Source organism: Mustelus asterias, chromosome 10, assembly GCF_964213995.1.
Source record: "Mustelus asterias chromosome 10, sMusAst1.hap1.1, whole genome shotgun sequence".
In the NCBI taxonomy this organism is placed as follows: Eukaryota; Metazoa; Chordata; class Chondrichthyes; order Carcharhiniformes; family Triakidae; genus Mustelus; species Mustelus asterias.
In genome coordinates this window covers 110,232,307-110,246,500 of record NC_135810.1, presented here as the reverse complement: position 1 = coordinate 110,246,500, position 14,194 = coordinate 110,232,307, and the positions used below count along the sequence as shown (strand labels likewise).

General features: G+C 44.4%; 1 protein-coding gene across 14 annotated transcripts in view; it reads left to right on the top strand.

The window, feature by feature from the left end:
• Positions 1-14,194, top strand: part of herc2 (HECT and RLD domain containing E3 ubiquitin protein ligase 2) — a 241,926-nt gene that overhangs the window by 196,235 nt on the left and 31,497 nt on the right. For 13 of the 14 annotated variants that reach the window (XM_078222434.1, XM_078222433.1, XM_078222442.1 and 10 more), the window contains 5 exons: positions 2,015-2,170; positions 2,655-2,770; positions 8,882-9,080; positions 9,368-9,582; positions 10,956-11,133. In XM_078222434.1, the coding sequence (XP_078078560.1) occupies positions 2,015-2,170; positions 2,655-2,770; positions 8,882-9,080; positions 9,368-9,582; positions 10,956-11,133 (864 nt within the window). The remainder of the gene's footprint in view (positions 1-2,014; positions 2,171-2,654; positions 2,771-8,881; positions 9,081-9,367; positions 9,583-10,955; positions 11,134-14,194) is intronic. The other variant, XM_078222441.1, reaches the window with a different exon arrangement.

Sequence of the window (14,194 nt, the reverse complement as noted above, 5' to 3'; positions counted from 1 at the left end):
GCTTTCAATGGAGAGGCAGGTAAAATAGGTTGGGTGGCTCGCCCACCACCTTCCCGCTGACCCCCATTACATGCTAGATGGGCGCAGAAATTGACGGCCCACATGCCAATATATAATTAAAGGTTAATTAGGCTTGTTAGCAAACTTATTGTTCAAAGTAGTAGGCGGCCTACAACATAATACGGCTGGCGTGAGCAGGTCACTTTTTGAACTGTATGGAAAGGGCAGGAAGGAAAGGGGAATGGGGTGGGGGATTACCTTATTTGGGGTTTGTCCTGCATGTGGTGGAGGCAAACCACACCGCCCCCCCCAAATAAATCAATCCCATTCCCTCTTTTCTTCCATGCCCCACAAAGCCTGGCTCTGCCTTGGATTGTAGGATGCCTCCCTTCCCCCCACCATGCTGGGAACTCGCCTTTCTGGATCAGCCATGCTGCTATTTCGTGCAGCACCCAGCATCGAGTCCTGGTGCTGCTGGAGCTGTTGTTTGATTAGCAACACCTGACTTCAGGACCTTCTGCTGAGGGGTGGAGTTCCCACTCTGGACCAAAATTGCCTGCCTCAAGAATGTAATGGTTGTGGGATGGGCTTGTTCTGGCCAACCTTCCTTCCGGAGGTCAATCTACGCTGAATGTTCCCTGCGGTTTCAATATCCTCTCTATAATGGGATGCAAACTGTACTCCTAACTATCATTCATTGTTACTTTAGATTTGGACTCTTGAGAACCAGTTTATAACGCTGAGCATGCTACCGGATTTTGGACTGGCTTTAGTTACTAAATAAATAGGTCATTTACTCCTGAAGAAGTTGACTGCACTTTTTTTGGCCACCTGCTTAGCTTTTAGAATACCAAAACTGTTCATTCTAACTACATTGACCAGAAAATGAGAGCAAATGGGCTTTGTTGGGAAAGATTGTTGTTAAGCCATGAAAGAATAGCAGGGGTAGTGAAGTAGCTGCCAATGCCCTTAATACTGCTGATAGTTTCACACCATAAATGTTCTGATTGTCAGAGTGAGATTATACTCCATGGCTGCAAGCTTTACCTAACTCAGTTGCCAGGAATATTGTCCTCATTAGAAGCATCAGACAAACTTTTAAACTTATGAGCAAAATTCTGGGATGCTGGAAATCTGAAATAAAAACAGACAATTCTGGAAATACTGAGCAGATCCGGATCTTTCATCGGAACATTGACCTTAAACGTTAACTGTTTCTTTCTCCGCAGAAGCTGCTGAATATTTCCAGCATTTTCTGTTTTTATTTCAAACTTCTTAATTTATGTTTATTTATTAGTGTCACAAGTAAGGCTTACATTAACACTGCAATGAAGTTACTGTGAAAATGCCCTAGTTGCCACACTCCTGTCGCCTGTTCGGGTACACTGAGGGAGAATTTAGCATGGCCAATGCACCTAATTAGCACGTCTTTCAGCATGTGGGAGGAAAGCGGAGCACCTGGAGGAAACCCATGCAGACACGGGGAGAATGTGCAGACTCCGCACAGACAGTGACCCAAGCCAGGAATCGAACCCGGGTCTTTGGCACTGTGAGGCAGCAGTGCTAACCACCGTGCCACCCAAGTCAAGGGAAGGCGAATACGCTGAAAAACAGTTTTACAATAGTTTGCTGTATAACCTTGAAACTTACCACTGGCAGCCAGTTATCATAATAGCATTAGCAGGGCTGACGTATACATTTAAAGATCGGTGCAAGTTAATAAGGCTTTGCAAAATATACTTTTGTGAAGAATGTGCACCGTTTCAACAAGTCGAAAATATCTTCTACTGATGAAATAGATGGAAATCATTGCTTAATATCCGGCAAGTCACAACCTTCATTCCTTCTCTAGAGATTCTTATGGATTTACAGAAACAGTTTAGATTGAAGTTAGTACTCCAAGGCAATCAAATGTCCAGTAATACTGTTTCCATGCATTTGTGATTCCTGATTTTTGTCTGAAGATGAAAGTGTAAAGAAATTTTTACTGAAGCAGTACTTTACGTTTTTGCAGGTATTGGTCGCTCTAGCATGTGATTTGGAGCTTGATACTCTACCTTGCTGTGCTGAGACACACAAGTGGGCTTGGTTTAGAAGATACTGCATGGCTTTGAGAGTTGCTGTGGCTCTAGATAAGAGGACGTCATTGCCAAGGCAGTTTCCTGATGAGGTAATGAATATTAGGAGCACTGAAAAAAACCCAGTCCTTGTCTATTGCGAGAGAATATTCAGCCCATTATTTTGCAAACCTTCGAACTGGCTGTGAAATTTGGTACCATGTTAAACATCAATGCACTGTTCACTCTTCGGAACTAAATTGTTGCCTCCGAATCTCAAAAACTCTACTAATTTTTGTATTGTACCCTAGACTTTCTCAGGTTAGTTTAGATTTCCATCCATGAACAGGGTGAAAAATCTGGCCCTTCATATTTAAGTGTTGATCAGAAACATGGACATTAGTTTCTCCACATTTGGTTGTCACAATGAACAGTGTTAAAAGAAGAAGGCTGTTTAACTCATCCAAATTCATCAATTTAGAAAGATGAACTTTATGTATAAATTGTGTGAATGGTTATACATCCACTGAAGTACAACATAGAAAAAGATTCGAATGTTATTTCAGATTCTTAAATTTTGTTCTGCATTTGGCACAGGTAGCAAAAAAAATCCGTGAACTAATGACTGATAATGAAAATATGGATGTTCTCCATGAGAGCCACGATGTTTTTAGAAGAGAACAAGATGAACAACTTGTCCAGTGGATAAATAGGTACTGAACCTGTAAATGTCATTATTTAATTACAAGTAGAGAATACTCAAGTTAGTGATTATTATCATTGACTTCAATATTTATGTATAATAGTAAATTAATGTGCTTTTAAAAATATTTTTAAAGGAACATTTTTCTGATTTTTATGTCCCTAATTTCTTTGACATGATCTTGGGCATAGTAGTGAGCAACTTGACCCATGACGGCACTTTTACTGCAATTATTTTCCTTCTCTTTCCAATGAAATATAACAATGTCAATGTTGTTTTGTGCTTTTTTTCCTTCTGTCTTCCCCCGTTTTCTTTGTTTCTCGATGGGCAGTGCAAGGTGCCCAGTGGGCATTGCACTGCCCACTGGGCACCCCCACCCCCAATCTGAGGAGGCCTCAATGGCCTCTGGTTCTACCTGCTGAGGCAACACGACTGTTCCTCGTTCATGGGGAGCAGGTGTTTTCTTCACTGGACAGAACCCCTCCCAGCGAGACCAAAAAGGAAAGTGAGTCCAGTCATTTGAGCACCCGGCTCACTAAACCCATGCAAATAAACATTTTAATAAATTTAAATAATTTATTCAGCCTCTCGAAAACCGAGAAATCAGGCGCGACCCTAGTTTCTCGGCTCTTGCGTGATTTTAAGGCAAGGATAGATACATTTTTGAAGAGGTAAAGGAATTAAGGGTTATGGTGAGCGGGTGGGTAAGTGGAGCTGAGTCCGCGAAAAGATCAATCGAGACATTCAACAGTTAAGAACATAAGAAATAGGAGCAGGAGTAGGCCATCTAGCCCCTCGAGCCTGCCCCGCCATTCAATAAGATCATGGCTGATCTGACGTGGATCAGTACCACTTACCCGCCTGATCCCCATAACCCTTAATTCCCTTACCGATCAGGAATCCATCCATCCGCGCTTTAAACATATTCAGCGAGGTAGCCTCCACCACCTCAGTGGGCAGAGAATTCCAGAGATTCACCACCCTCTGGGAGAAGAAGTTCCTCCTCAACTGTCTTAAACCGACCCCCCTTTATTTTGAGGCTGTGTCCTCTAGTTTTAACTTCCTTACTAAGTGGAAAGAATCTCTCCGCCTCCACCCTATCCAGCCCCCGCATTATCTTATAAGTCTCCATAAGATCCCCCCTCATCCTTCTAAACTCCAACGAGTACAAACCCAATCTCCTCAGCCTCTCCTCATAATCCAAACCCCTCATCTCCGGTATCAACCTGGTGAACCTTCTCTGCACTCCCTCCAATGCCAATATATCCTTCCTCATATAAGGGGACCAATACTGCACACAGTATTCCAGCTGCGGCCTCACCAATGCCCTGTACAGGTGCATCAAGACATCCCTGCTTTTATATTCTATCCCCTTCGCAATATAGGCCAACATCCCATTTGCCTTCTTGATCACCTGTTGTACCTGCAGACTGGGCTTTTGCGTCTCATGCACAAGGACCCCCAGGTCCCTTTGCACGGTAGCATGTTTTAATTTGTTTCCATTGAGATAGTAATCCCATTTGTTATTATTTCCTCCAAAGTGTATAACCTCGCATTTATCAACGTTATACTCCATTTGCCATATCCTCGCCCACTCACTCAGCCTGTCCAAATCTCTCTGCAGATCTTCTCCGTCCTCCACACGATTCACTTTTCCACTTATCTTTGTGTCGTCTGCAAACTTCGTTACCCTACACTCCGTCCCCTCCTCCAGATCATCTATATAAATGGTAAATAGTTGCGGCCCGAGTACCGATCCCTGCGGCACGCCACTAGTTACCTTCCTCCAACCGGAAAAACACCCATTTATTCCGACTCTTTGCTTCCTGTCGGATAGCCAGTCACCAATCCACTTTAACACACTACCCCCAACTCCGTGTGCCCTAATCTTCTTCAGTAGCCTTTTATGGGGCACCTTATCAAACGCCTTTTGGAAATCCAAAAACACCGCATCCACCGGTTCTCCTCCATCAACCGCCCTAGTCACATCTTCATAAAAATCCAACATGTTCGTCAAGCACGACTTTCCCCTCATGAATCCATGCTGCGTCTGATTGATCGAACCATTTCTATCCAGATGCCCTGCTATCTCCTCTTTAATAATGGATTCCAGCATTTTCCCTACTACAGACGTTAAGCTGACCGGCCTATAGTTACCCGCCTTTTGTCTCCTTCCTTTTTTAAACAGCGGCGTAACATTAGCCGTTTTCCAATCAACCGGCACTACCCCAGAATGCAACGAGTTTTGATAAATAATCACTAACGCATCCACTATTACCTCTGACATTTCTTTCAATACCCTGGGATGCATTCCATCCGGACCCGGGGACTTGTCCACCTTCAGTCCCATTAGTCTACCCAGCACTGCCTCTCTGGTTACATTAATTGTATTAAGTATTTCTCCTGCTGCCAACCCTCTATCGTTAATATTTGGCAAACTATTTGTGTCCTCCACCGTGAAGACCGACACAAAAAACTTATTTAAAGACTCAGCCATATCCTAATTTCCCACTATTAACTCCCCCCTCTCGTCCTCCAAGGGTCCAACATTCACTCTAGCCACTCTATTCCTTTTTATATATTTATAAAAACTTTTACTATCATTTTTTATATTAATTGCTAGCCTAGCTTCATAGTCTATCCTTCCTTTCTTTATCGCTTTCTTAGTCTCTCTTTGTTGTTTCTTAAATTTTTCCCAATCACTTGTTTCTCCACTATTTTTGGCCACTCTGTACGCAGCTGTTTTTATTTTAATACTCTCCTTTATTTCCTTCGTTATCCACGGCTGGTTCTCCCTTTTCTTACAATCCTTGTTTTTTGCTGGAATATATTTTTGCTGAGAACTGAAAAGGATCTCCTTAAAAATCCTCCACTGTTCCTCAGCTATCCTACCTGCCAGCCTGCTCTCCCAGTCTACCTTAGCCAATTCATCCCTCATCCTATCATATTTCCCTCTGTTCAAACAGAGGACACTGGTTTGGGACCAAACTTTCTCCTCTTCCATCTGAATCAGAAATTCGACCATATTGTGGTCACTAGACCCAAGAGGGTCCTTCACAATAAGATCCTTAATTCTACCTACCTCGTTACACAATACCAGATCCAAAATAGCTCGTTCCCTCGTCAGTTCCGTAACATGCTGTTCAAGGAAACTATCCCGACAGCATTCTAAGAACTCTTCCTCCATTCCACCCTTACCGACTTGAGTCTGCCAGTCAATGTGCATGTTGAAGTCCCCCATGATTATTGCCGTTCCGTTTTTACACGCATCCCTTATCTGCTTGTTTATAGCCCTCCCCACCTCAACATTATTATTTGGGGGCCTATATACCACACCTACTAGTGTCTTTCTCCCTCTACTATTCCTCATCTCTACCCATAACGATTCCACGTTTTGTTCCTCAGAGCCTATGTCATCCCTCAGTACTACCCTGATATTATCTCTTATTAATAGCGCGACCCCACCACCTTTTCCTTCCTGTCTATTCTTCCTAAACGCCTGATACCCCTGGATATTCATCTCCCAGTCCTGGTCACCTTTCAGCCACGTTTCTGTAATGGCCACTAGATCGTACCCACTCGTGCTGATTTGCACCATCAACTCATATACCTTGTTCCGAATGCTTCGTGCATTCAGGCAAAGTGTCCTTATTCCAGCTTTTATCTGGACCCGCTTTGATGAGTCGCGAACACCCTCTCCCTCTACTCCCTTATCTAAATTACCGCCTTCATTCACTTGCACCCTCTCCTCTACCATTAATTTTGTAATTCCCCTTACCCCTGCATCCTCCACCCCATCAATTAGTTCCTTGATCCTAGTCAACTCTTCTAGCTCCCCTCCCCCCAACCTATCTAGTTTAAATTCTCCCCAGTAACTTTAGCCAACCTACCGGCCAGGATATTGGTCCCCGTGTGATTCAAGTTCCACCCGTTTTTTGTATACAGATCACCCCTGCCCCTAAAGAGGTCCCAATGGTCCAGGAACCTGAATCCCTGCCCCCTGCACCAGTCCCTCAGCCACACATTCATCTTCCACCTCACTCCATTCCTGCCCTCACCTTCCCGTGGCACAGGCAGTAATCCTGAGATTACTACCTTTGCTTTCCTCTTTCTCAGCTGTCTCCCTAATTCCCTGTACTCCCTTTTCATGACCCCTTCTCCCTTCCTACCCACATCAGCGGTACCAATATGTACCGCTACCTCAGGCTCCTCTCCCTCCCACCTCAGGATTTCCGGGACGCGACTAGCGACATCCTGGATCCCGGCCCCAGGGAGGCAGACCACCATGCGAGAATCCCGCCTACCTCCGCAGAAACGCCTGTCTGTCCCCTTCACCATCGAGTCCCCGATTAATACCGCCTTCCTCCTCTTTTCCTTAGCCCTCTGAGTTACAGGGCTGGACTCCACTGCGGAGACACGGCCACTGCTGCTTCCCCCAGGCGGGCTGTCCCCCCCAGCAGTACTCAAGCAGGAGTACTTGTTGTGCAGGGGCAAATCCACTGGGGTGCTCTCAACCACCCTAGCCTTACCCTTCCTGGCCATCACCCACTTGGCCTCCTCCCGTTGCCCTGGTGTGACCACCTGATGATAGCTCTTGTCTATCACCTCCTCATTCTCCCTCATCAGCCTAAGATCCTCGAGCTGCAGTTCCAGCTCCCTAACACGGTCCCTCAGGAACCGCAGCTCGACACACCCCTCACAGATGTGGATGTCCGGGAGGCCAGATGCCTCCAGGACCTCCCACATCCTACACTGGGAACAACACACTGGTTTCACACTCATACTGGACACTTTATGTCAAGTAAGACAGTGAAAAGTTAATAAGAGTGTAAGGAAACAAAAAAATAAATAATTAATTAAAGTCAGAAAACCCACTCTCTTACCCTCAGCCTGCTCCTGGGAACAAATCCCTGATATTAACAACTGATATTAAACCCAAACAACTGATATTAAACCCAGAACAATTGAGATTAAACCCAGAACAACTGATATTAAACCCAAACAACTGAGATTAAACCCAAAACAACTGAGATTAAACCTAAACAACTGATATTAAACCCAAACAACTGAGATTAAACCCAAACAACTGAGATTAAACCCAAACAACTGATACTAAATCCAAACAACTGATATTAAACCCAAACAACTGAGATTAAACCCAAACAACTGAGATTAAACCCAAACAACTGAGATTAAACCCAAACAACTGAGATTAAACCCAAACAACTGAGATTAAACCCAAACAACTGACATTAAACCCAAACAACTGATACTAAATCCAAACAACTGATACTAAATCCAAACAACTGATATTAAACCCAAACAACAGTTGTTACCTGAAAAGGAAAAATATGCAGGGCGGCACGGTAGCACAGTGGTCAGCACTGCTGCTTCACAGCTCCAGAAACCTGGGTTCGCTTCCCGGCTTGGGTCACTGTCTGTGTGGAGTTTACACATTCTCCTCGTGTCTGCGTGGGTTTCCTCCGGGTGCTCCGGTTTCCTCCCACAGTCCAAAGATGTGCGGGTTAGGTTGATTGGCCATGCTAAATTGTCCCTTAGTGTCCCGGGATGCGTAGATTAGAGGGATTAGTGGGTAAATATGACGGTTAGAGGGATTAGCAGGTAAATATGTAGGGATATGGGGATAGGGTCTGGGTGGGATTGTTGTCGGTGCAGACTCGATGGGCCGAATGGCCTCTTTCTGCACTGTAGGGTTTCTATTGTTCTATGGTTCTAATGGGGAGAAGGTGGGTAGCGGCACTAGGTAAACTATAGAGAGTCGGTGCAGACATGGTCTCATTCTGTGCTGTGATTCCCTAAAGGCACTGACAACTGTATTAGTTGGGGTCATGGGTTCTGTTTTGTGCAATAGAAAATCAGTTAATCTCCTTCTAATTACATCGATGAGATCATTAGCAGAAGTCCATTACCCATCATGTCTTGGCACCAAGTGTTCAGAATTCAAATTATATTGACTTGATTTTACTGGGATATTTATGGACTGAATGATAGCTGGGGGAAAAAAAAATCTGTTCTCGAAGTCTTTTTGTTTTACTGAGAGTTGAGAAAAGCAATTGGATCGAAGATGTACAGGTACCTCAAATGTATTTTTCTTTGATAGGCGGTCTGATGATTGGACCCTTTCTGCTGGTGGAAGTGGAACTATCTATGGTTGGGGTCACAACCACAGAGGTCAGCTGGGGGGTATCGAAGGTGCAAAAGTTAAAGTTCCAACACCATGTGAGGCATTAGCAACCTTAAGACCCGTGCAGCTAATTGGTGGGGAGCAGACGTTGTTTGCTGTAACAGCAGATGGAAAAGTGAGTTTTCAAATATCCTTTATTAATACTGTCAGTTAATGCTACCTTGTTTTGAAGCATACATACGCTATAGTCATTTTTGAAGTATAGCAGTGTAAACCTTCAAGAGGCTACAATAGAACCTTGAAAATATTATTTTTGTTTTCTCCATAGCAAAATCAAACTGTTTATCCTATTTTGCATGGTCTTCAATATTTGATCAGTGATGAATCAGAAGGAATCTGGCTGTGTGGCAATAAAGATACAAAGCATGAATAATTCTATTTCTTATTGTGTTATTATTTTAGTTGTATGCCACTGGATACGGAGCTGGTGGGAGACTGGGAATCGGAGGAACAGAGTCTGTATCTACCCCCACTTTGCTGGAATCCATTCAACATGTTTTTGTAAAGAAGGTGGCAGTGAATTCAGGAGGCAAGCACTGCCTTGCCTTGTCATCCGAAGGAGAAGTCTACTCTTGGGGAGAGGCAGAAGATGGCAAGCTGGGGCATGGCAATAGGAGGTAAGAGGGAGTGTTCTGAAGCTGGGGTGGAGGGGATATTTGTTTATGTTGTGCTGTTTCTTAATTCAATCTTTAATGATGCAGAGACACTGGAGAAGGTGCATGGTAAATTTTGGAAGGATGATTTTGGAAATATGTGGGTAAACATAAAGGAGATCTAGAATTTCCTGATTCTCTTGAAAAGTAGTCTGAGGCGTGACCTGATGGGAGGTCTCTAAAATTATGAGAGGCTCTGATAGAGTGGATACAGAGAGGATGCGTAGGTTAGAGGGATTAGTGGGTAAAATATGTGGGGGTAGGGCCTGGGTGGGATTGTGGTCGGTGCAGACTCGATGGGCCGAATGGCCTCCTTCTGCACTGTAGGGTTTCTATGATTCTATGATTTCTCTCCAGAATCTTCAATATGTCTTTTATTGCTCAGAGGCTCCCCCTGTTTACCATATGCAGGTACCACAATTCGCTGTGCACAAACCAATGCTACCCTCATATTGCTGGAGCCTATCTCATTAACTCCCATTGCAAAGCATGTTCATCATTCACCACTTCACCATTTGCAAGTTTTAGCAGGAATATAACCCTGTGAATGACGGGACTTTACTGTTTTAAGTACATTATTTTCCACTTCTTTTCCCTTCTAAGCTAGCTACCATCATGCAAATTCCAGTTGGCCAGAAATAAAAACAGAAAGTGCTGCAAAAATTCAGATCTGGCAGCTTTTATGGAGAGTAGAATAGAGTTAACAATTCGAGTCTCTGTGACTTCTTCAGTCTCAAATTAACTCTTGGTTTCTCACTCCACAGATGCTGCCACATCTGCTGAGCTTTTCCAGCATTTTCTGTTTTTATTTCAGATTTCCAGCATCTGCAGTATTTTGTATTTGTTTCGTACCTTCACATACATTTTGTTTCCCCTTGAGGGGGGTGGGGGGAGTGTTGGGATGATTAACAGGCAGTTTATCAATCTGTTTGAACCGCATCAATGACACTGCTTCCATGGCCAACAAGTCCTGAAGTGGGACTTGAATCCAGAACATTTGGTTCAAAAGATCGCAAGTTAGCAGGTGAGGCAATCCATTTGGGACACACTTCACTGTAGTCATGTGAGGCTGCCAGGTTGGCTGATGAGAACCATTTACAAATTGGTTGCGTGAGCTGGTCCAGTGGTACTTACTTCACAGCAACAGGTAACATCTTGTTTCCATGATGTGCTCCATCACATATTCCAGCTAGCTACTTCCAGGTTTGACTGATAGATGGCTCAAGTTTTCAAATTTTATGACCTTTGGGATGAAAGAAACGTTACTAAGTGACTATTTTAATATTGCGGAACTCAGTGGAAAAATGCATATTTCATTTGATTTTTGCCTCTTGCAGCCCCTGTGACCGCCCTCGTGTTATTGAATCACTGCGTGGTATTGAAGTCATTGACGTTGCTGCTGGAGGAGCACATAGTGCTTGCATTACTGCAGCGGGAGAGCTTTATACTTGGGGCAAAGGCAGATATGGAAGACTGGGACATGGGGACAGCGAAGATCAGCTGAAACCAAAGTTGGTGAGTGCTACTAATTAAAACCTAAAACTGCGATGCTGATGAAATTCTCATTCCTGGTTTGTTGTGTGCATTTATTGGGATAAAAATCCAAAACAACGTATATCTGTATGTTTACCCTGTTCTATAAATGCAGCATTCTGGATTTGAACCTTAATCATTGCTTTCATTTCACCTGACCCTTCCTGGCCTTCTGTGTCACGTTTCTGAGACTTTATTTTTCCTCAAAAACATCATTTTTATTTCCTTTCAGCTGTTTAAACAACTTCATTCATTTCACACTTATATTGTTTTGTGTCGAAAGTACATAAAATCCAAATTCCATCCAGCCCGGGGGTTTTTGGTGGCAGGCAGGACTGGAGGGAGAATCTAGCAGCGAGTGGAGAATCTGGTGGCAAGCAAAGAGTTGTAAACTTGCCGGCATAAAAACAGTTTGCAACTCTCCCAACAGCATGAAGTTGCCATGACTCCTACATTCTGAATCACTCCCAGATACCAAGGATGTTGGAAGGGCCAGAACGCCTGCTTGGGGATAAGGGATACCCATTGAAACACTGGCTGACACCAGTGAATCGCCTTCGCAGTCGTGCCAGTCGCTGCTCACAACTCCACACACTCCCTTATAGAGCAGACCAGAGGATGTCGGGAGCTACGGCTCAGATGCTTGCACTGCTCAGATGGCTCGCTGCAATACACTCCAGGGAGAGTTTCCCGCATGACCGCAGTGTGTTGTGCCTTTCACTATCTGGCTATGCAAAGAGGTGAGCCTTTGCCAGACGGTGAACTGGAGGAGGATGAGCGCTCACTGGAAGCGAAGATGTGGGGTTCCAGTAAGCTCAAGGGGGGCTGCTGAGGGACAGTATGAGCACGCTGATGCCATGGAGGAAGGAGGAAAGACATGGGAGAGGCGCCCATGATACAGTCATTGCTGACAGGTTCCAGGAAGAGTAAAACTAAGTGAGGTCAAACGGCCACATCTCCTCTAACCATCAAAACCATTCCCTGTCATCTCATGATATGGTCAGTTGCTGAGAGAGCGAGTCCCATATTCACACTTGTGTGTTCTGGCCTCATGACGCATTAGGGCATGATCTCGGCATTGGTCAACTGCTAATGCACTTAAAGCCCACTGAGCAACAACATCGATGCGAGACAAGCCTTGACGTTTCTACCACCATATAATGACATTAACACTGCTGTAACTGAAATGAGAACCATCCTCGGGATCTCATCCAAAAATCTTGGGTTCGGACAGTACTACTGAGGGGACCTGAATGCTGCTAGAGTATCAGTGCCGATGAGCTGTCCTCACTCGGTGCTGAAGGTTGAGGAAGAAGGTTTAGAAATGGTTCCATCATACGCTTCTAATCAAAATTTAAACACATCTCCCTGACAAGGCATGGCGGCACGGTAGCACAGTGGTTAGCACTGCTGCTTCACAGCTCCAGGGACCTGGGTTCGATTCCCGGCTTAGGTCACTGTCTGTGTGGAGTTTGCACATTCTCCTCGTGTCTGCGTGGGTTTCCTCCGGGTGCTCCAGTTTCCTCCCACAGTCCAAAGATGTGCAGGTTAGGTTGATTGGCCATGCTAAAAATTGCCCTTAGTGTCCTGAGATGTGTAGGTTAGAGGGATTAGTGGGTAAATATATGGGGATAGGGCCTGGGTGGGATTGTGGTCGGTGCAGACTCGATGGGCCGAATGGCCTCTTTCTGTACTGTAGGATTTCTATGATGATTTCTATGAAAACGCACACAAGACTGTTCAACTGAGGTTCACAATGCATGAACGGTAATCTGAGATGGGACGCCATCATTGAATAGGAAGATAATTGAATAGGAGGATTCCAAAGTATGAGTTCACAAAGCCTTCAATTGACCAGAACATTTACACACCCATCAAATAATTTCACATTAAACCCACACTTACCACCTTCAACGTCATCCTTGCTTGCATGAGAAGGAAGAAAGTAAGAGTGACTTTTAGAATGCCTAAGCAGCCCACTGTTGTTGCGGTTCATCTATTATTTTGATTTGCTAGCTGGGTTTGGGGTGTGCAGGAACTGTTCACCCTGGTTGAGTGCACAAATCAAACGGCTTGGAAATCCACGCCCACCCACAGTGTTTTCATTTGCCCGATTATAGAGGTGAGAAGGATCATGAACCCCTCAGGAGTACTGTTCAACATTAACCAGCTAAAATCATGCAGCTTATCCATATAAAATAAAACTCCTGCAGACCTTGGAAATCTGAAATAGAAACAGGAAATGCAAGAAATACTCTTCCAGGGGCATCATGACCTGAAATGTTATCTCTGGTTCTACAGACAGCATGCCTGACTGGCTGAGTTTCTCCAGTACTTTCTGTTTTTATTTCAGCTTATCTGTATATTGCACTGAGTTTCCATTGTCAGGCGTTAGCTTTACAATGTTGAGTTCAACAAATTCAGATCATAAATCTGTGCTCCAGTTGTTTTGGATAGCACTGCTGTTGCCTTTTACAATTTTTCTGGGCCCTCCTTTTGTTTCGTTACTTGTCCTGTTACACCAACCCTGCCTTAACCACCATCCCTTATGTCATTTAATCACCCCTGTCTTCCACCCTAACACAACAGAGAAAAGTACCACAAAGAAAAGTACAGCATAGAAACAGGCCCTTGGATCCTCCAATCCTGTGCCGATCATGATGCCCTAACTAAACTAAAAAAAACCCTCGGCCCTTACTCAGTCCATATCCCTCTATTCACGCACCTATTCTGATGCCTCTTAAAAATTGCTAATTCCACCACCTCCTCTGGTAGCGCGTTCCAGGCACCCACCACTCTGCGTGAAAAACTTCCCCCACACATCTCCCTTAAACTTTCCCCCTTCTCACCTTGATCCTGTGCCCCCCCTTGTAATTGAAACTTCCACCCTGGGAAAAAGCCTCTGACTATCCACCCTGTCTATTCCTCACATAATTTTGAGGACCTCTATCAGTTCTCCTAGAGTCAGAGGCTTACTGCATGGAAGCAGCCCTTTGGCCCAACTTGTCCATGTTTCCCCTTTTGTTTTTACCACTAAGCTAGT